General features: G+C 60.5%; 7 protein-coding genes across 7 annotated transcripts; 3 read left to right on the forward strand and 4 right to left on the reverse strand.

Moving 5' to 3' along the window:
• The first annotated feature begins 1,469 nt into the window (after positions 1-1,469).
• On the forward strand, positions 1,470-3,868 carry THITE_2109354 (uncharacterized protein). The gene is made up of 3 exons (XM_003650047.1): positions 1,470-2,240; positions 2,304-3,451; positions 3,485-3,868. Exons 1-3 carry the CDS (start codon positions 1,829-1,831, stop codon positions 3,773-3,775), a joined length of 1,851 nt encoding a protein of 616 aa, XP_003650095.1. The 5' UTR covers positions 1,470-1,828; the 3' UTR covers positions 3,776-3,868.
• Positions 3,869-5,330: 1,462 nt separating this feature from the next.
• Positions 5,331-6,657, forward strand: THITE_2042795 (glycoside hydrolase family 16 protein; the record flags this gene model as incomplete). Its single annotated transcript, XM_003650048.1, has 2 exons — positions 5,331-6,363; positions 6,494-6,657. 2 exons carry the CDS (start codon positions 5,331-5,333, stop codon positions 6,655-6,657), a joined length of 1,197 nt encoding a protein of 398 aa, XP_003650096.1.
• A 2,233-nt stretch (positions 6,658-8,890) lies between these two features.
• Positions 8,891-10,126, reverse strand: THITE_2126217 (uncharacterized protein; the record flags this gene model as incomplete). Its single annotated transcript, XM_003650049.1, has 3 exons — positions 8,891-9,278; positions 9,419-9,643; positions 9,738-10,126. 3 exons carry the CDS (start codon positions 10,124-10,126, stop codon positions 8,891-8,893), a joined length of 1,002 nt encoding a protein of 333 aa, XP_003650097.1.
• Positions 10,127-11,127: 1,001 nt separating this feature from the next.
• Positions 11,128-12,148, reverse strand: THITE_123303 (uncharacterized protein; the record flags this gene model as incomplete). The annotated part of the gene is made up of 2 exons (XM_003650050.1): positions 11,128-11,748; positions 11,939-12,148. The coding sequence occupies 2 exons, from the start codon at positions 12,146-12,148 to the stop codon at positions 11,128-11,130; spliced, it is 831 nt and encodes a 276-aa protein (XP_003650098.1).
• A 1,295-nt stretch (positions 12,149-13,443) lies between these two features.
• Positions 13,444-15,472, reverse strand: THITE_2109357 (uncharacterized protein). The gene is made up of 2 exons (XM_003650051.1): positions 15,243-15,472; positions 13,444-15,174 (listed from the first exon to the last, which is right to left on the reverse strand). Exons 1-2 carry the CDS (start codon positions 15,297-15,299, stop codon positions 13,495-13,497), a joined length of 1,737 nt encoding a protein of 578 aa, XP_003650099.1. The 5' UTR covers positions 15,300-15,472; the 3' UTR covers positions 13,444-13,494.
• An 840-nt stretch (positions 15,473-16,312) lies between these two features.
• Positions 16,313-18,605, reverse strand: THITE_2109360 (uncharacterized protein). Its single transcript, XM_003650052.1, has 2 exons — positions 17,461-18,605; positions 16,313-17,400 (listed from the first exon to the last, which is right to left on the reverse strand). The coding sequence occupies exons 1-2, from the start codon at positions 18,518-18,520 to the stop codon at positions 16,430-16,432; spliced, it is 2,031 nt and encodes a 676-aa protein (XP_003650100.1). The 5' UTR covers positions 18,521-18,605; the 3' UTR covers positions 16,313-16,429.
• A 1,069-nt stretch (positions 18,606-19,674) lies between these two features.
• THITE_135405 (uncharacterized protein) lies at positions 19,675-20,541 on the forward strand (the record flags this gene model as incomplete). Its single annotated transcript, XM_003650053.1, has 3 exons — positions 19,675-19,819; positions 19,899-20,457; positions 20,513-20,541. Exons 1-3 carry the CDS (start codon positions 19,730-19,732, stop codon positions 20,539-20,541), a joined length of 678 nt encoding a protein of 225 aa, XP_003650101.1. The 5' UTR covers positions 19,675-19,729.
• Positions 20,542-20,559: the final 18 nt, after the last annotated feature.

Raw genomic sequence — 20,559 nt, forward strand, 5'->3', positions numbered from 1 at the left:
AAGACTAATTTCGGAGACTGCCGCGTACAAGTAATTACAAATCGCCAAGGGTGAGCGGGGCCGCCACGACTGAGAGCAACATCAACAATGCAAAATCGCAAAGACTCGCAACAACAACTTTACGAAACCTCAACTGAATCGAAAAAAAAAAAGAAAACGAGGATAACCCGTACTCTAACTATAACCCGCATCCTAACCTTAACCTAGCGGGGGGCTAGCGCCGCCTCCCGTACCCCCGGCGAACTAACCCCTTGGCGATAGAGCAAACGCCTTGGCGATGGTGGCTATGTAAAAACGTTGTAAAAACATAGCCGACAATTGGCCGAAATTAGTCTTGGCGGGACCTCTTTAACGTCCACCGAAACGCGCGGCCTCGGCGGTTGCGGATGACTCACGTCTCGGATTCTGACCCATGGGTGCAGGTCTTTTCCAGATCGGGTTAACAAGGGCGTTACTTTCACAACCCCCACGGGGCCTCGACGTCCAGAGACTCGCGGCAAAGAGCCAAGCGTTGGTTTCTTGGGGCAAAGCCCGTCTGTTTCGACCAGCTTGTGGTCGTGTTTCCACGCTTTCTCGCTGTTCGGTCGTGGCAGTCCTGCCTCGTGAGATTGGCCTGCCAAAAGATCTGTCAGGCTTGATGTTGGTGTGCCGGATTGTTCGCCAGCTTTTCAGTCTGCCGGCTCCATCGCGGTTTGGCACGCCTCGTTGGCGGCTCTCGAGTCCCACCCGCTGGCCAGGGAACCAAAATGCCGCTGTATCACCTGCTAAATCTGGACCATCCCCGCTGGGTCCGCCCGTGCCGGCGCGGGTGCGGTGGGGAAGTGAGTTAGTTATTTGGCAAACAACCAACAAATTGCATGATGGCCGGCGCACCGAAATCAGGGCGGTGGGCTGCCGGAGCCGATGCTGCGCTGCGGCGAAATTGTAGTTAATGAAAATTGCACAGTCGTCGAACGAACTGGTGATGGGGTGGTCGGCAGGTCTGCGAATGCGCCCCTTTCCGTCCAGCAGATCGATCACCCAATTGGTTCGATGGGCTGTCTGCTGGCAGTGGCTCACTGCTGCCCGGGTGCCGCGCTGCCACACGGAATACACAGTCACGTTACCCGTATTCCGCTGTTCCAGTAAAAACGCAACCCCTGGTTCCAGGTTTATTTCCCTTCTTATTTCCCTTTTCTGCCAACTGCTTTTCCTGGCAGCACTGCAACGTGGCCCACGCAGTGTCTCCTGAGAACGGTCACTAACACGCGTCCTTGATGACCAGCTTCCCGAATCGTCCATCATGGCGACGAGCGCACCCGGGCCCGAAGGCAGACGAGAGCAGAGCGGCACCAAGCCCGCGCCGAGATCGGAAGTTGCCGACTGGCTTTTTGCCCTGCTTCGCTCGACTCAAAATTGCCCCGATTGGCCGTCAGCGACCACGCCCTTTCTGGAGAAGATCCCCGCCAGAACCACTCCGTCATCGAGTGAGCCACGGCAGCCTGCGCCCCGCGCGTGGACGGATGCGGCTCCAAACGTAACGTGCTGCCCGCTGCCTGCTGCTCTCTGCATATATTTCTGCACAGACAGCATCGGCCGTCGGCCCCTTCGGTCGGCCCCTGGCCTGGGCTGCCGCCTGCGCAGCATTCCAGCCATACCCTGATCTCGGCACCCCATGAAACGGTGCGCGCCCCTTCGGCGACCAGACCCGAGCTCCGAGCCGAGTCCGCCGGTCCTGCCGCCCTCGATCCCGACCCCGAACCCGAACCCGGCCCCGGTCCCGACCCCGGCCCCGGTCCCAATGGCATCTGCATCACTGAACTCAGCCGGCGACCCCCCGCCACCTGCGATGGAGCCGGGGCCCCGGTTCTTCTGGTCGCTGGAGCGGCTTCCCGCCGAGCTGCTGCAACCCATCGCCGAGGGTCTGATTCCCCAGTGCCCGCTGACAACCCGCTTCGCTCTCCGCCCCTCGGGCACGTGGGAGTTCCGGGATGCCAGCCACCAGTGGGCTGACTGGCTGGTGAGCCACCACAACCTGCTGTCCTTTGCGCAGACGTCGCGCCGCATGGCCGCCATCGCCAGGCCCCTTCTGTACCACACTCTCGTCATTCCAACCGCAAGAGCCCTAGTCCTGCTCTTCCGCCGCGTAAACGAACGTCCGGAGATCGGGCCCTGGATTCGCAGCATCACCTGTCTCGCCAATGTCGCTGGTGCCGTCACCGTTGCCGAGGTGCATCGCGAGTGGGAAAGACAGGCTGGAGGTAACGCCGCTGCCGACTCTCCGGCCCCGAGACGCTCCTGCATATGCGCTAACCCTGCCGAAGGTCGTAGCTGGAACAGCCGGCAGGCGGAGACCAACGACTACGACCCGCGGATCGGCTTAGAGCTGCTCAAGGCCATCCTCCTGAAGGCACCCAACCTACGTGACTTCCTCCTCGCCTGCCCCGACCATGATCTCGTCCCGCGCGACGCTGAGCCCCCAGATCAACTGCTTCCTAACTTCCGGGATGCTGTTCTCCGCTACCGGACCGAGTTCTCGCCCGCCGCGTCGGAAGCGGTATTGAATTTCGTCCCGCTCGGGCTCATGCGCAACTTGACTTCGTTGCGCATTTACTGCCACCGTGAAGACGGCGACCGCCAGCTGACGCTGTCCCGCCTCCTGGCTGATCACGTCGTTGAGACCTTACAGTTGCTGCCTCATGTCAAGACGCTAGAACTTTGTTGCGCGTCAGCCGACAAGCTCCGGGCGCCCGACATCGTTCTCCCGCCATTACCCCACATCGAGCACCTCCGCCTCTACGGCAGTCACATCCATGAGCCAAGGCTGGTTGCCCTGTGCCTGGCCTGCGTTAACCTCCAGTCGCTGGTCGTGCACTTCGAGTCGAGCTCGACCGACGAGGACAGAGATCTGCTGCCCGAGGGCAAGACGCTGAACGAGGCGCTTGCCGGGCTGGCGGGGTCGTTGCGCATGCTCGAGCTGGTCGCCCTGTCCGAGGGGCATTACTTGACGCGCGGAAGGGAACGGCCAAGGAAACCGGAAAACCATCGGCTGACCTGCATCCCCGAGCTGGTGCGACTGGACCGCTTGACGCTGGACTACCGGGGCGTCTTCGGCACGCTCGGGATTCTGGAGGAAGACGACGGGGAGAGACTGTGCCAGCTGCTCCCGCCCTCGCTCCGCGACTTTACGCTAGTGTGCGAGTGGGGCACCGCGAGGGACTGGAAGCAGAGCTACCTTGCCAACTTGGACATGGTCCTCCACGGCGTCGAGTGTCTCTGCGCCAGCCCGTCCCACCGGCTGTCCAGCATCTCGCTCGCTATACACTCGTGGCCGGCGGAAAGCCGATTCCACAGGCGGTTCAAGAGAGAGGTCGAGGCGGCGAGGCAACGCTGCGCAAGGGCGGGCATCCTCTTCAGGACTTTTGACCTGCTGCCGTCGTACCAGGACGAGGACGAGATAGATCCCGTGGAGGAGGAGGAGGCCGAGGCCGGGGCGGAGGGGGAGGAGGGGCAGGAGGAGTCTGACGAAGCGGGGGATGAAGACGAGCACGAGGTTAGGGCCGAAGAAGAGCTCGCAGGGCACATCCCGCCGGAGGAGGAACTCGAGCTCGAGGAGGAGGATGAGGCCTCCGAGTACTATGTCACAGATGAAGAGGAGTCGGATCCAGAGCGAGAAGCCCGGCGGCCGCCGACGTTTAACGCTTTTTTGCAGCGCCTCGGCGACGACCACGGGCACAGCCTGGATGAGCTGTTCTACGCCTACCACGAGGACCGGTGGGACGAGTATCTCTTCTGAGGACTGGGCCTGGAAGCTCGATGAGTTTGACGTGGTCGGAATAGTGCTGATTCTGGTTGCTGGAACATCCCCCGCGAGACGTCGGGGGCTCAGCGAAAGCCTCCACGCAGGAACATCGCGAGATGCAAAGCGCCGGTGGACTGTTCCCCGAGCGCATAATCATATTAGTCCAAACATTGTTGTCCTTCACGGACGCCGGTGATTGGACCATTGCAAGCTCTGCTTGCGCCAGCTGAACGACGGAGACAGAGCCGGCAAATATTTCGTCGGGCTGAGCACATCGCGCGGAGGGCTTGCAGGGGAGCAAGGCGGTATGACCCGCCGCCGCAGTTTATACAAAATGTGAAAGCCGCAACCTGGTGCCGGTTTCATTTTTTCCACGAATCGCGAGAGAATGGAAAATAGCAGAGGTTCTGGACACTTTGCTCCACTTACATAAACTCACCCATTATTAGACGGGATCACCCATTATTAGACGGGACTTGAAAGATATACGATCGGTCGTCCCCAGCCGCCAACAGATTTGATTGGGCCGAGATTCGACTTGGCTCTCCTAACTGCCGAGTGAGTGTTGTATCGCGAGTGTTATGTCGCAATCCGTCGGCGGCCTGGAAGCATCGGTTGGGCGTGTCCGAGGGGGACAGGGGAGCGCTCCTCTCAATCAACGTTGCTGCCGGCCCCCAGCTGGTAGGTAACTGTCCATGGCTTATATGCCAGCTTGGTATACGCGGCTCAATGCAATGCGCTCGATGGCCTCTCCTTTCCAAAATTGAGGTGCCTGCATAACTACCGAAAATGGCGCCTCACCCCAGCCTCCGTCCGCGTCGCACTGCCGACCTCGCGGATGCAGGACCCAGCTCTCCGTGGTTGCTACCTTGCCTTTTTCCGCGTCATCCCTGGCCTGTCTTGATGGCGACACGCTACTGTCCAGGGCAGTGCAGCCTGTGCTGTCCTCTAGTTTCGTGCTGCGCAGCCCGAGATTGGAGTTGCGGCCTTCCTATCCCGGCCCCTTTCCGGCCCCTTTCATATAGGGTCCCAAATATGATTCACCATTCAACAAATGCGGCCTCCAACACGCCTCGCAATTGCCGTGCTAGCCACTGCTCCTCTGGAGACTTTAGTCCACTGGTCTGTCAGACGGGTAACGTAATGTCAATATCTCTGTGATTGCCCATTCACCTCCCTAGCCACCACGCGATCACTGCGAAATTGGCACTTGTCAGGAGGATTTTCTGGGGCATTTTAAGGGGGATTTCCTGGGGCATTTCAGGGGCATTTTCAGGGCCTCCCGCAACTGCAGGCGTACGCAGATACCTCAGAGATTTATTAACACAATACATCCTAAATCTTCTGAAAACAATTCGAACCACCGCAACTGCGTGGATGCCATCGCCACGCCTCCTATCCATTGCTGTGTGCCCTCTGCCCAGTTCAGTAACGTGGCGATAGCTCTGGTGTGGAATCTTTTCACACACCCCCGAGAACCCAACTCTAAGCTCAGCCTCGTCTGCCTCTCCGACTCTGTAGAACGTGGGTGTTTTCGTCGAGAGTCGCGATGTCAGCGGAACCGTCCTCGCGAAGTCTTGCTCTCGTGATCGCCGCGGCTTCGTTGGTCGCGGTGGCTCGAGGAGCCTACCCCCTGACGACGGACTCGAACTGCAACTGCTACAAGACGAACTTGACGACGTCCAATTACTTCTCGCACCACCAGTTCTTCGACTTCCGGTCCCTCTGGCAGTATGTCAACGTCCCGCAACCGATCGACAGTTTCGAGGGCAACGCCCAGGCGCAGCCGCCGAGCCCCTACTTCACCAACCCGGCATTTGCCGACGCTTGGGACATCCAGAACTGGAACAACACGGCGCTGATGGCGCTCAACGACAGCACCATCAGCGACGCCACCGTGAAGATGGTCAACAGCCCCAACAACATCTACATCGAGCAGGACAACGGGGCAACGCACCTCACGCTGCGCACCGTGCGCCACGCGACGTTCCAGTCGGCGGCCGAGATCGAGTCGCAGAGCCAGGGGTTCCAGTTCCTGTCGGTGCGCATGCGCGCGCGCACCACGGGCGCCAAGGGGGCCGTGACGGCCATGTTCACGTACCGCCCGCCGCCGACGCCGCTCAACACGCAGCTGGTGCAGGAGGCCGACCTCGAGATCCGCACGGAGGACCCGCCCATGTACGTGCAGTACACCAACCAGCCGTCGTGGAACAGCACGGGCGACATCCCGGCCGCCACGCGGAACGTGACGCTGCCTGACGGCTGGCGGTGGAGCGACTGGGCCGAGTACCGCATGGACTGGACGCCCGGCAGCAGCACTTGGTACGTCAACGGGCGGCTTGTCAGCCAGATCACCTTCCAGGCGCCGCGCGACCCGTCGCAGGTCATCTTCAACTCGTGGAGCGACGGCGGCTCGTGGTCGGGGCCCATGCAGGTCGGCTCCCAGGCCTACTTGCAGATCCAGTGGATCGAGATGGTGTACAACAGCACCGATCCCGGCGCCGGGAGGACGGGCGGCTGCAGGAACATCTGCACCATTGATGAGACCACCAAGCTCGGGACGCCGGCGCTCCTGACGGGAGGTGGGTGCCATCCCTGGGATCTTTCTTTCCATCTTCTCTTTTTCCCGTTCTTCATTTTCCTTCTTGATGCTAGTCTTTAGGTAATAATAATTACGTACCTTCATGCTGACGGTGCGCCGTCGTCCTCCAGGATCATTTCCCTCACAGCCGGGCAACCCCGGCAACGCCGGTCCGGCCGGGTGCGTGTCGGCCAAGTACGGGCAGTGCGCAGGGAAGAACTGGAACGGCTGCCGGAACTGCGCCGCCGGGTCGACGTGCCGCTACCAGAACGACTATTACTCTCAATGCCTCTGAGCGCGAGGAAATCGCGTGTCTTCCCTTGCGCCGCCTAGGCACCTTTTGGGCACCTTACAACTGATGTGTGTTGACAAGGGCTATCGATCATTTCCTGCGAAATACCCAGTTTGATTTGCCCCATGGAACGACTTTGTTGTGTTTGATTGTTTGAGCGCGCTCTAGACAGTGAAGGAACACATGTTCGCTTTTCGCTAGCATTCGATAGGCGCTCGAGGTCAATTAGGTTGTTACAGTGTGCGACTGTCTCTTAGGTCACCAAGCTTCCTCTCAAAGCACTGCGTCGCATGCCCCGCAGCATGGCGCAACAGATAAACACAGGCTCTGGTGAGCCCGTCTTCTTCGACGCACTCACTCTCCTCATACCCTAATGCATCCCAGGACTGTTCTCCGCCTGGCTAATCCGATGTCCGCGTTGCTTGAGAGTGGTGTCTGCATGATGAAGCCCACTCCACCAACCATGGTTGATCTACCTAGGCAATGGCTGCTCATCCCGGGACCGTTTGGATGCTGGGTGTGAAAGCCTTCTCAAACATTCTCCGTTCAGGTTGCGCTGCCTGCAGCATAGACTGTTTGGTGTCACACACACACAGCCCTGTGGTTGGTTACCTTATCCAAGACCTACACAGAGGCCGCTTTACCCCGCCTGTGAGGATGCCACCGTTCTTCCCAGCATGTTCCCTTCTACACCTGCGATTCTTCGTCCATCACCTCCAGAGAAATCATGGGAGAGGCGGTTTGTTTCAAGTGTCATGAGGTCTTCGTCTCATACGGGGCCCTAGAGCTCCATTTGAGGAGCTGCGATGCCCCCTTCGAGCCGCGCAGACCTGCTCCTTGGGCCTTCATACCTCCGCCAGCCACTTACGGTCCAGTAAGCGAACCACGAGCCAGGCATCCGAGTTCTCAGAACCACCGCCAGCAGGCTCATCGGGTGTCACCTGGGGCGAATAGACCGGCCAAGCCTCCGACCTCCGGTCTCAAGAATCCCGGCCCGGCAGTTCAGAGAGACGGGAGCCAAAGCCGAAGGCATTCCCTCCCAAGCAGCATCACTCCAGCCAGATGCACCAAGTGTGGTATATCGTTCCCGGACTCGAATAGTCTGGGCGAACACTTCATCGAGTCACCCGCTCATCCGTACACCGCCGCGATAGCAAGCAGCAGCTGGCAGCCGCCCGAGCACAAGACCGAACCAAGGGTGGCGGAGGCCCACTCACGGCCCGGTCAGCACAAGACAAACCGCTCCGCCCGAGCTCCAACGGGCGGAGGTTGCGGTGATGCCGCGAGGGCAAATGTAAAGTGCGAGTGCGGGAAGACGTTCAAGAACACCTCGGCCTTGGCGCAGCATAGGAGAGACTCGATGAGTCACAAAGCAGCTGCGGATAGCGGAACAGGGGCTAGGAGACGATCTGGGGTTGAGGGCGTTGCAGAGAGGTCGAAGGATGTTGTTGTCTGCGGTGATGACGAGGTGGACGAAGTCACGTCTGCCCTCAAGAAGCTTTCGACAACCTGATGACTGCCAACGGACGTTGAGCTCGGTGAAACGACACTGCGGGAAATGGGGGATGAGCGGCGCCACGATCGGAGCTATGATCAAGGTTACCAGGGGGTAGGAGAGGGGGCAACTGAAATTGGTGCAAATGGAGCCCCCTGGTATTGTCTCCTATTTTTGAATATTTCTTTTATTTTTTTTGTCATTTCTTTTTCTTTTTTTGTCTTCCTTTAGCTTTTTCTCCCCAATTGTTTTCGCTTTTGGGACTCTCGTGGCTCAGGGCCCATGTTTCAACGCCTGGAGAGCAACCACTTTTTAGCTCCTCCCGAGGACAGATGTTCTCATTGAGTTCTGGAAGAAAAGGCAAAGATTGGTTGAGTCCCGTGGCCTTCCGTTGTAACGGCACCATGGTGTGCAGTGATCGTCAGACTGGCTGCAAGTTCTTCAAGGAACATTCCCTGACATGCTGGCGCCCCGAAGACCGAAACGGTCCATCTCTCATTGGAAATCCTGCAGTCGAAGTCACATTGAGGGGAATTTCAAAAGTTTCAGAACCCTTGCATTGACAGAGTTACGCTAATGAACTCAATGTCCTGATACTGCTGCACCAGTGCCGGCATGTGACGTCCTTCAACTCATAACCTTGAGCAGGAACCTGGCCGCTGACAAGCCAAACAGCCCAGTCTCCCAGTCTCGACAGAACCGAAGACGCAATACCACTGTTGGCACCTACAAATGCAGCCCTTACTCCGTGCCGGTCATGTCCACATCTTCCTGCTTGCGCTCCAAGTCCTCCATATCGCGCGCCGTCTCCAGCTGCTGCAGAACCTGGGCAACAGGCTGGTCCCAGCCAGCATCAAAGCCGGGGCCCAAGTACACGGTCTTCAGACGCGGCATCTTGGCCAGCTGCTCCAACAAAATGTCCAGGCGGCCCCAAGCCATCGAGTCAACGCCAGGCTGGGTCGGCGCCGTCTCAGCGTCTCCGTTTTCGCCGTCGTCACCGGGACCCGCGGGCGTCGTGGTCGCGGTGATCTTGCGGTAGGGACCGCCAACGGGGATCGAGTCGTCCTGGTGCTGCTGGTTCGAGCCACCGGCAGCGGCGGTAAAGCCCCAGCGCTTACGCCACTTGTCCCTGTCCGGTCCCGGCAAACGTCAGCTGCGTTCTCACGCTGATTGCGGTAATCGGGAGCAGCTCGCGAGCTCAGCCAAGAGCCGCCCGCTCTCCGCAAGCCGTGAGTAGTCAGCAACAAGGAGCTCAGATTTTGGACGTACCAGTAGGTCGGGTCGTCCACCAGGTCAGGCCAGTCGCGCACGTTGCTGCTCTGCGGATTGTCGGATTCGCAGATCTTGTCCGCCAGGTACAGCGTCTGCAGGTTGGCGGCCATGTCGGGCAGCATCGTCAGGAAGGAGCGGGGTTCGAAGGGGCACGAGATGTGCGTCATCGGGACGGCGATGTGGCGCACCAGGCTGCGGGTGTTGGCAGAGAGCCTGGCGAACCTGGTGTCTCCCGTGTAAGTCGAGAACCCCACAGTTTCAGCTCTTCCCGGGCGGACAGGCTAAGTCACGATGGGAAGTGCGGATTATCACTTACCAGCCATGGCACTGAGCAGGCGAGTGGAAATCGAACAAATTGTTGTTGTAGTAGTAGATGCTGCCCTCGGTGTGGAGCAGGCGGCAGACAAGGAATATGTTCTTCGGGTCCCAGTCGGAGATGTGCTGCATGACCTTGGTATGGGCCCTGAAGGTCGCCCCGATGTGCTCGACCTTAACACCCCAAAAACCGCTGTTAAAGGTGATCATCCGGGTATTTGCCGGGACCAGAACGGTGTCGATCGGGTCGTCGCGCTTCAAGAGAAACGAGTACAGGTGCAAGCGGATCTCGCGCGCCACTCTCAGCAGGCGGCTCGGCTTCTCAACGGCGAGCGACTGGTCGCCGCCAGCGAGTCCGACGATCTTGTCCTCGGCAGGAGAGTCCGCCATTTCGATGATGATGAGAGACAAAACGAGCGGGAGCGAGGTTTGCTGCGAGGGCGACTTTGCTCAGCGAAGTCAGTCGAGTCGGTGCAGGGAAGAAGGAAACGGTTCTCTTCTCGTCGATTCACAAAGGATTTTCTTCTCGTCGATCCAAGGCACACCAGCGATTTTTTTTACTGCGGAACCTATTCACAGCCATTCACGCGCTGGCACAGGCTTCCATGCTCCGCCGTATGATGTCGTGTTGCCGCCGCGGCGACAACATGTTTTGGTGTGTGCCGGGAAGTTGGGGCACCAAGGAGAAGTAAACAAAGTCGACGACCCTACATGTATCTCCGGGCGGGATCGGGGCCATGCTCATGGCTCAAGACGGGAGACCTCCCTCTCCCTCGACAGCAAATTGGTCTGAAGCTTCACACTAAGTCAAGCATGCTCCTATGTTCAGCCCCTGCCATGCCCGGCCCTCAGTAGCCTTACGTTCCATCGGACCGGCTGCGGCCGGAACCAGTCACGATGGGTGTCGTTGAATAGAGTTTTCCCTTGTAACATGGCCACCCACACTTCCGGTGGCTCATGGCTTCCAGCTGTGGCGACCAACACACCGCTGTTGGAAAATAGACAGCAAGCTGTTGACACCGCAATGCTTGACTCCTGGAGATCCCGAGCAGCAGACAAGTGAACTCATGTAAACGGTTGGTAGCCATGAGGTTCACGAATCAGGTTTGTTCTAGCCTCTGGATCAAGTGTGATTGTCAAAGCTGGTGAGAGAAAGGGGTCGGTAAGATAGCTGTCTGCGTTGTCTACCTGACTTTGTGGCACCGGAGGGATACACACATGGCTCAAAAGCTGTGCCTTGAGTTGGACTCTGTATTGAGTGTAGCTGCATTGCGAACTTTTAGCCATGTGCCTGGGAGAGCCTTCTAATGCGAAACAAACCCGTGCCCCTGTGTTGTGAAGTAATACGGTCCATGCGCTCTCCAAATCAACCAAGAAGAAGCCCGCCGAAGCTACTTCTTGAGCGCCACTGCCTCCCTCGCCGCTGCCAGCTGGGGAGGCAGCTCCATAAACTTCAGCACGTCGGCACAGTGCACCAAAATCACGTTGTCCTGGGCCATCTTGGCCAGATCCTCGCCGCCGGTGAGGCAGAAGCCGGCGCGCGGCTTGTTGTGCTTCTTGAGCGTGGCGTTGAACTTGTCGACGGCGGCCAGCCACTCGGGCTCGTTGCCCGAGCCGAAGTTGCCCGGCAGGCCCATGCTGATGCGGCAGTCGAGACTACCGAGCCACACCACGTCAATGTCCGGGACCTCGGTCAGGATGGCGTCCAGGTTGTTGATGCCCTCGAGCGACTCGATCTGCACCATGATGGCCGCCTGGTCGTTGAGGTTCGGCCACACGTCGCGCACTCCGTCGGCGGCCATGTCAGTGAGGCCGGGGATCATGCGGAACGGCGGCGCCGACCGGCTGCCCCCGTTCTTGGCGCCGAACTTGGCGGACGAGACGACGTGCTTGGCCTGCTCGACTGTCTCAAGCTGCGGGATGACGATGCTTGCTCCGGCGTCCAGGGCGAAGCCGATTGCGGCATGGTCGTGGCCGGGGACTCTGCGACAACCAAACCCCCCATGGTCCTCCTGTGTTAGCGGGCAGGGCAGAGCAGAAGGCTGAGCCGTGCGTGGCGGGAAAGGGCCGTGGCAGCATTACCTGACAAAGGGAATGGTGCGGCCGGCACTCATGAACATGATTTCGTGGACCATCTGCAAAAAGAGAAGACGGACCCATGTTAGCCGGGGCGTCAGCTTCCAGGAACAGAAGGCCACGAACCGTGGTCATTGTCTCAACGTCGCACGATGTGTGCTCCCAATCGATCCAGGCAATATCAAAACCCATCGGCGCAACAAACCGTGCGATGGGCACCGAGCTGAGGCCGAAGTAGTACCCGATCATGCATGGGATCTTCTTCTCGTACGCGTCCCGGATGGCCTGGCGAGCGCGGTGCGGCTGGAACAGGGACGGGCCCATGTAAGCCTGCATCCCTTGCGGGCCGCTGGAGCCGTTGGCGGCGCCGTTCTGTAAGTGCAACAGGGAGCCCATGGTGCGAGCGGTGTGGGAATCTGTGGCTGGCTGGTGGTGGAGGACTGCGGTAACAGTGAATCTGCGCTGACTGACGGCGGGACAGTGGGTTGAGAACATGACCGCTGCGAGAGTGCGAGCTGGTGGCCCCTTATACTTGCATCCGCCTACATCCTTCTTTCCGCCTCCCCCCCGGACCCTTCCACAATCCCTGCCCACGGACACTCGAGCAGGCACGCGGGGGGGTTCAGTGGACGTTGCACCGCCGCGACTGTTCCTTCCGGCTGTGGCGAACCGCAGTTCGAGCTCACCAACAACACCGCGATTTTGGGGCGGAGCCCGGCATGAGTTTGCGGCCGTGGCACCATGTTCTGGCCAATACTCGCTTCCCGGCGGCCGGCAAAGTGTGAAGCAAGGTATGATGGCGAGCAAGGCGTAGCCCGGGAGTCTGACAGTGGATAGGGTACCCTAATCCATAAACGCATTTCTTTCCTTTTTTCGTCCCCTTTGGTGCCGAACCGCTTGGCATATGCGAGGAGGGAAAAAACACGGTGAAGTCGCAACAACCCCCGGGCCCTCCCCTCCCCCCCCCACCAAGTTGGCAGGACGGATGCTCATTCCCCTGCCCAACGTTCCTGCCTCGAAGGCCCGCCCCGGCTGGGCTGACGGCGGGGGAAGCGAAGGATGCCGTGGATCCTTTACTTCGTACTGCGTATTCTACTAATAGTAGGGGCCAACTAATAGTCCAGGATAAACCAGCAATGATTATGGTGATACGTTACCGCCGACTGTTGGTCGTTGGTTCCGACGTGGCCCGGAGGCTCGGATACGGTATGTTGCGGCCGCTTGAGTGAATGTGCTGAGGCTGTTCTGTTGGGACGTCAGGAAGTCCTGGATTTGCATGCTGAGACCAGAATTCTCCGGCCGTAAGGTGGACGAAGATCGACCGCCTGAATCAGCAATTCTCTCGGCTTGGATGTGGCCCAGTTGCGAGTCAAGAAAAGAGGCGAACCACAAAGCTGGCTCCCTGCCTTCCGACAGATCCGAAAAGCTGGGTCTAAGCAGCCGTTCAACGAGCTGAGTCAGCCCTAAAACCGGTTAAAGCGTTTAGCAGGGTTGAGGATGCAACGGGCAAACGACGAGACTCTCGAATTACGTCCGTACTCCAGGTGGCCCCTGTGAACCAAAGATGCGAAGATGTGTGAACGCCCTCGCGATGCGCCAAGCAGAGTGCAAGTATTCCGTACACTAAGGTAAGTCAAGTTCAGATCCCCAGTGAACTCCATTCCGCCGGACACGGATAACCATCACACCAGGACAGAAACCGCCCTCTCCCGGGCCTCCTTATCCTTCTTCATCTTGAAAAGCTGCTTGATCATGTCCCGCTTTTTCTCCTTCGGCTTGCCCGGGGCGCCGCCCGCCTCGCCCTCGACCTCTCCCTCCTCAATGGCCTTCAACCCGGTCCTCGACGCGTGTTTCGACGAGCGCGACACAGTGGAGCCTTCCTGTTGGGCCTGACTCCTGCTGCTACGCTGACTGCGATGACTCCGCTCGCTCACCGCCTCGCTGGCCCCGTCATCATCTCCATGCTTCTTGCTGCTCTTCCGCTCCGGCACTTCCACCTCTTTGCGACGTCTCCGGGTGCGATGTGACCTCCTCGACCGCTCGGTCCGCGCCCTGCTGACCTGCGAGACCGAGTCGCACGGCGCCACGTCGTCGTCCAGGTCGCGGTTGTCGCACATCTCGCGCAGGGCGCGCTCCGCCTCGCGGCTCATCAGCTCGACGTCGGCTGCCTCGTCGGCGCCAAACGGCACGATCCCCCGGCGCCACGTCTCGATGGTGCTCAGCTCCTCGTTGACGTCCTGCAGCACCAGCGCTTCGTCGTAGCTCGCCGCGCTGGCCGGCTGCTGCGGCGTCTTCTCCCCGACAGCGTCAGGGGCAGCGGCAGTGGCAGCGGGGCGCATCTCGAACGGCGCCTCGGGCACCTTCGCCGCGGGCGCCGCGTCCTTGATGCGCTTGACGATCTTCCACCCGCCAAACATGACCACGGTGACGCCGACGGCGACGCCCGCGCCGATCAGGAACTGCGGGCTGGCCAGCAGCGCGAACACGGCCGGGCTGCCGCCCTTGAGGAAGGCCAGGAAGGCCGGGCTCATCTTGCCCAGCAGCGCGCTCAGCTCGGCCAGCGACAGTGCCACCGCCGCCGCCGCCTCCGGATTGCGCTGCAGGCTCTCGATCATGGAGCTCGCCGTGTCGTGCACGCATTGCGCCTCCTCCAGGAAGCCCTCGATGCGGTCCATCAGGGTGAGCGCTTGCTTCTCTTGCGGGTCTTCGACCTCCGACGCGCCGTCGTCTTTGGGAGGTGGGTCAAGGTCCACACGCGTGGCCAGGTCGGGCGGGATATCGCCGTAGGCGAGGTTCATGTCGATGGACTTCTTCCTGGCGAGCTGCTGGCGGTCGGATGCCGCGGCCACAGGGCCGGGTGCAACCGGGGCCGGAGGTGCAGCCGGTGCTTGCGGTGGGGGTCCAATGGCGAGTGTCGGCCGGGAAAGCTGCATGTCCCGGGGAGCCGTCTCGGCATACGGGGACCGGTAGGCCTTGGACGGCGATGTGGCCGATACCTCGGAGTGTGCCTTGAGATTACCCTCGGTCAGCGCTGGCAAGCGGCGGCGTTCCGACGACCGTGGCCGGTGGGAGCGCCGTGTGTAGCGGCTGTAGCGGGAGGAGGCGTGTGAGCGGCTGTCGCTGCCGTCGTCGTACGACCTGCGGCGGCGCTCGTGCACATGGTCCACCTCGTCAGCGTATCTGCCATCGTGTCGCTCGTAGTGCTCGTGGTGCTCGTAGTGGTCGTCGTAGTATGGGTCTCGGCTCCGTGCCACATCGAAGGTCTTAGCCCGCCGGATCCCCGCACGTTCGGCCTTGATGGCCTCTTTTCTGTCCCGGTAGGCCGCTTGGGCTTCCTTGAAGATGTTGACTAGCTGCTTGCCCTGGGAGCTGTCAGCGGCCATGCGGTGCTCGCGCCGGTCGGGTGCGGGGGACGCAGCAGCGCACTTACCGTGCTGATGACCTTCCCCGAGTTATTGATGATGGTGATGATTTCTGTGGTCGGCATGGCGAATGTGTTGAGGGCTTCTCGGGCAGGTTCGGCTTTCGATCGGTGTTTCTCGGGACTCGACTTGGCCGGTCTCCCATGCCAGCGCTCTGCGATGGAGCTAAGGGAGGTTCCTGCGCTGGCGAAAGACTTTTTCCGGTGCTGTTGCTGTCTTTGCGATGTAGGCAGTTCAGTCACGGAGAGGTCTCCCGGTGTGGTCAAAATCTGATGAAGGAGAAGGGGAAGCGTTGCTGGCGCAGCTCCGACCCAGCGAGGTGCCCAGTGGGCGTCCGGGCATCGAGCCGAAAAAAAGGTTTCAGGCCTCCCGTCCCCATGCAATGCAGCCCAGCAGACAACTGGCGCAACCGTTAACGTGCATCCAGGGCAGCCAGCATGATTGGACCGCGACCAGTTGCAGCGGGCTTGCGAAAAGAGGACCAGCCATCGACGGCGGGAAGCATCCGGTGGCCGCTGGTTGGCCGAGGTTGGTCACCACTCACGGTGTCTTGCGCTCTCACCGCATCGTCTTCAGGGCCCGGGCCCGGTCGAGTTGACGCAGACACGGTGGGGGTGTTGCTGGTGCGGGGCACCCACTGGAAGGGCTTCAGGGAATCCTGCAGTGGCGCTGCAGGCGGAGGGGAGCCCCTGGCGTCGCGGGAGGCTGGAGAAGTCTTCGCCGGCAAACTCCCATGTCTGCTGAGTTGGCACTGTTCGCAGCAAGTCGTCGAGGATCGAACATCCCATTTCTGGGCGACAAACCACTTGAGCGGTGGAGCCTGCCAGTTCATCAGCATCAGCAAGCCCCACCCGAGCAGCCTCCCCTTTTTTTTGTGAACACGCGGCGAACGGCGCAGCGTCACATTGGCATCGTCAGTTAACCGATTTGCAAGGAGCAAGCAAGGCGAGTGGCATGGCATCGGGAACGTCGGGTCATCAAGAAGCCATGGTTGCTCTCCCAGTTCTTGCCGAGCAAGGCGCACAAATCATCACACAATGCAGATCATCCAGCCAACTGTACGGATTACCCAGTCGTAACATCATGCATTACCCCAGCACCGCCTTTCAACATCGCCCATGTCGTAGGCGCCCGTCCTTCACCCAGTAATTATCCCTGAACTGTCATGCAGAGAAAAGCTGCCGTGACACGCCCACTAGGCGATGTAGACAGGCTGCCGACTCCCCAGCAGCTCGCTCTTGGGGATCTGCACGTCCTTCTTGTTGAAGTCGTGCAACAGCAACCAGCACAGCATCCGCAGCACGAGGGTGCACCATATAGCCGATGCCTGCGACTCCAGGCTCACGGTCCTGTCCATGCCGGCCAACGGCTGGGTCGCGCGGTCGGGCGGCTGCACGTGCAGCAGCGGGACCGTCGACTGGGCGCCGTCCTGCGTCCCCAGATACGTCGGGCTCGGGCCCGGTGAGATGGGGCGGGACGGCGTGGCCGACGCCGGGGTCGACATGGTCTCGTCCGTGGCCTCGCGGACGCTGTCGACAGACACGGCGCGGGAGCGCACCGATGGGGCGTACCGCGTGGTCTGCCGCCGCCGGTACGACATCACCGCGCGTTCCCGGACTTTCCTGAGGACCTTGAAGAAGTACAGATCCATGAAGGCTTCCTGACGCTCTTCCGGGCTGGCAGCGGTGAGCTCGTCGAAATGCTCGGCCCTCCGTTGTTGGTAGCCGCCGCTCTGCGTGCTCCTGCTGTCGGCATCCACCCCGGGACCGCTCTTGTCGTTGATCAGCTTGAGCACCTCCTGGAAGTGCTCCCGGACCACCATCCGCACCAGGTCCCGGTCGGCGGCCTTGAGGAACGCGTCGCAACCATCGAGGATGTCATGCAGTTTGTTGAGCAGCGGCAGGGAATTACCGGGCGTCTTGGATCTCTTGTCAGCGTCCAGCGCGGCGAGCAAGTCCTTCGCGTCGTTCTCAAGCTGGAGGACCTGATCGGTTGGGGGAAGGTCGGCTTCCGAATCGTGGATCTTCTTCCAGTACTCCTTCACCAGCCTGCGGAGGTTGAAGAAGTTCTTGTCCCAATGGTACGGCGTCGGGTTCGGCAGCATGCGGAAGGCACTGTTGCGGATGTGCAGCGTCTTGCCGAGCATGCCAAGCAGCTCGAAGGGAACTGCGCACGGTCAGTGGTGAGCAAACGTAGAGCCACAGAATGTCCGCAGATAGCACCTACCAGGAAACAGATGGCCGTGCTTGGTGTCGTCAGACCGAAAGTAGTTAGCCGTGTCGGTATTGCACTCGATAAGGACCATCGTCTCGGCGATCTCGCGCAGACTGCCGAGCTGCAGGAAGCTAAGGTCCTTGGGGTCCTCGTTGGGGAACTCGATCCTGCGTCTGTCCCTGGAGTCGTCCTGGAACAGGGTCGAGACGAAGCCGCAGCACAGTTCCTTGACCTCGTCGACGGGAATCACCCTGTTCTCCCGGAACTTGCTTTTGCCGCAGATCTGGAAGCTGAACAGCAGGCCGAGCTCGGGAACGTTGGTGCCCGTGAGCATGTAGCCGTTGCCCTCGGCCCGGTATCTGTCGCCAGACCTGTCGAACTCCTTCCAGTATATCCCCATCATGGCAGCGATCTCGAGCAGATGGCATATGGTGGTGGTGGCGTAGGGCTTCCTGACGTCGGCCGGCATGGTGTCCCAGCTTCGCTTCTTGGCTTGGAGGGCGACGGCCAGCGTGTGACTCCGAAAGTCGGCCGGCGGAAAGGGTTGCGGCGGATTGTTCTTGTAGTGCTGTTGTTGCCACTCCTGGCTCTCCTTCTCCATGGACTGCAGCTGCGACAGCAGTGTCACCCATGAAGCCCTCTCGTTGTCGGCCGTGTGGACCCGGCCCTCCTGCAGCGTCTGCCGCTGCGCCTCCTCCTCCTTGGGCAGCAGCGCGCGTGTCTTCCTCAAACTCTCGCTGGTGCCGTCGATAAAGTGTATCGGCTGGTTGCGGACGGGACCGTTCTTGTTGGTGGCAGGGCACACGAAAATGACAGGCGTCTCGAACTGGACCTCGAAGCGCAGCTCGGTCGGTCGGAATATTCGTTTCTTGCTCTCGTGCCACTTGCCCATAACGCTCTCGCCACAGTTCGAGTACCCGGCGGCCGAGGCGATGTACTGCTGGAGCACCTGGGCGAGGGTGCCCACCAAGGCCACCAACGACACGACGAGGGCAACCCAGTTGAGCGCGTCGGAGCTGCCGCCGCCACCGTCGGAGCCGCCGCTGTTGTCCGGGCTCGTGGAGTTGTTCATGGTGACAAGTGTAAGGCAGGCCCGGAGGAGGAAGAGCCGGTCGTGGCGTTCGAAGACGCGCGCAGGGCCGCCAGTAGGGGGGTTCAGCGGCCGGATAACGTTAACTAACGCCCTGGACTGTCACGCTTTCGCCGCTCCGTCGTCGGTCGGCCAGTCAGCGCTCGGTCGCTTTAACGGTTAAGGCGACAACAGCAAGCTTGACTTCCTCCCCGGGACACGGTGCATTGTCGAAGGGACGGGAAACCCAAACACGGCGTCCCAGCGGGGACGGGGGCGCTTTTGGCCTCCATATCTTGGTGCGTCGCTGGCGCTGGGGGAGGAAGCGCAAGGCAACCAATGGGGCGTGCTGCGGCTGGCAGAATCCGCCAGCCCCTGCCCAGCGCAGTTACGCTAATTGCAATAGGATTCAGACCCCGGGCCGGCTCGCGCCCGGCCGGCGCCTGGCCGACGCCTGTCTCAATCCAGCTTAGCAGAACAAGCCACACGCGGGAAGGAGCGGATGATGATTGAAGATGCTGCCTTGCCAGTGGCCGTTGCATGCCGCAGCGGTTAACGAACATCCTGGTGCCACCTCAGGTAGACCTTATCGTTAACCCAGGACAAGCTTGACAGGTGTCTTTCACAGCACGTCGTGGCACCAGCGCATCCGTGCCGCGGCTTTATCTCGCTTAACCAGCGGAAGCGAAGGAGGTCGATCTCTGCAGGGAGAGCCGAATCCGTCCAAGTATCGAGGTCGTGGGGCAGCTGAAAGACAGTCGTGCAGCCCAACCCGGGCCAAATGGAGTCTCGTCGTCGTCGTAGTCGCCCATCGCCCGTCGCTATCGTCGTCGACGTCGTTCCGCGGTCTGGAGTCTGTCTCCCCTGACGATAGCCCAGAGGACCGGACCGCCTCGAAATGCCGTGCCAGGCCCTTTCCAAGATCATCGATGGACATGGGAAAAAGCCCGTCTTGTACTCCGTACGGGCCGGGAATTTGAGCAGTTGAGATCCATTGCAGCGAGCAAAGGGTCACGATGACGTCAGCCGGCCCAGCTTGGCCATCATCAGCCCGTATCCGCGGCATGCCGCATGCCGCATCTCGCATCTCGCATCGCCAGGCCAGCAAACCCGAGCAGCGATACGTACGGCGCCGGCGTCTTGTCGCAAAGTCCTCTATCTTCCGGACCGGGCTCGGAAAACAGATAAGTGCAGCGTGCTGTTGTCCCAACAATGGAAGCGAAAACTGGCGGGCCGACCGTGGCGGGCGAGCCGCGGAGCACCAAGAGCGCCGTCCTTGAGACGGGCGCCGCCATGACGCAGGCACGTTCTATCTGTCTCCTTCCAATATCTGATATATCTGGCTTGTATCTGGGTCTTGACTCTGACGTCCTGTTGCCAGGACTTCTCCCCGCTCCAAACCGCCTGCGCCCACCTCAATGCGTTCCATGTCTACGCCTCCGATCCCTCGCGCGTCGTCGAGGCGAACCACTACTGCGGCCATCTGACCGAGGACGTGCGCCAGTGCCTGCTCTACGACCGTGTTTCTCCAGACGCCCGCCTGATTGGCATCGAGTACATGATCAAGCCACATCTGTACGAGTCTCTGCCGCAGGACGAGCGCCGCCTCTGGCACAGCCACGTGTTTGAGGTCAAGTCGGGCATGCTGGTCATGCCGCAGCCGTCCGCGCTGGTGCCGCAGGCTGCCTGGGACAAGGCCGAGACCGAAGAGATGGCCGAGGTGGTCAAGCTGTACGGCAAGGTTTACCATCTGTGGCAGGTCGACCGTGGCGACAAGCTCCCGCTCGGGGAGCCGCAGCTGATGACGAGCCTGACCGCCGCCGAGCAGCTTCCAGGCTTGGAAGCCATCATGGACGAGCGGGATAAGCGCTTTCCCGGGTGTGATTGGCGGAGAAAGAGAGAAATCCGGAAAGAGATCGAGGAGCCCGAGATCCATCCTGGTGCGTGCTGCTGAACGGGAGCGCCAGCTGTCCACGGCACTGACCTTTTTGCTAGATGCGGACTACACGTGGAAGAAAGGTTGAGCATGTCGAGTGGCACCA

The sequence above is a fragment of the Thermothielavioides terrestris genome, chromosome 1 (genome assembly GCF_000226115.1).
Source record: "Thermothielavioides terrestris NRRL 8126 chromosome 1, complete sequence".
Classification (NCBI taxonomy): domain Eukaryota; kingdom Fungi; phylum Ascomycota; class Sordariomycetes; order Sordariales; family Chaetomiaceae; genus Thermothielavioides; species Thermothielavioides terrestris.

What these genes read in the sequence shown, in the direction of transcription:
- THITE_2109354 (XM_003650047.1), top strand. Translation starts at nt 1,829, where the DNA reads ATGGAGCCGGGGCCCCGGTTCTTCTGGTCGCTGGAGCGGCTTCCCGCC. An exon ending in GTGGGAAAGACAGGCTGGAG is followed by an intron (nt 2,241 to 2,303) that starts GTAACGCCGCTG and finishes ACCCTGCCGAAG; the next exon opens with GTCGTAGCTGGAACAGCCGG. An exon ending in ACGAGATAGATCCCGTGGAG is followed by an intron (nt 3,452 to 3,484) that starts GAGGAGGAGGCC and finishes GCGGAGGGGGAG; the next exon opens with GAGGGGCAGGAGGAGTCTGA.
- THITE_2109357 (XM_003650051.1), bottom strand. Translation starts at nt 15,299, where the DNA reads ATGCCGACCACAGAAATCATCACCATCATCAATAACTCGGGGAAGGTC. An exon ending in CGGGGAAGGTCATCAGCACG is followed by an intron (nt 15,175 to 15,242) that starts GTAAGTGCGCTG and finishes GACAGCTCCCAG; the next exon opens with GGCAAGCAGCTAGTCAACAT.
- THITE_2109360 (XM_003650052.1), bottom strand. Translation starts at nt 18,520, where the DNA reads ATGAACAACTCCACGAGCCCGGACAACAGCGGCGGCTCCGACGGTGGC. An exon ending in GCACGGCCATCTGTTTCCTG is followed by an intron (nt 17,401 to 17,460) that starts GTAGGTGCTATC and finishes GACCGTGCGCAG; the next exon opens with TTCCCTTCGAGCTGCTTGGC.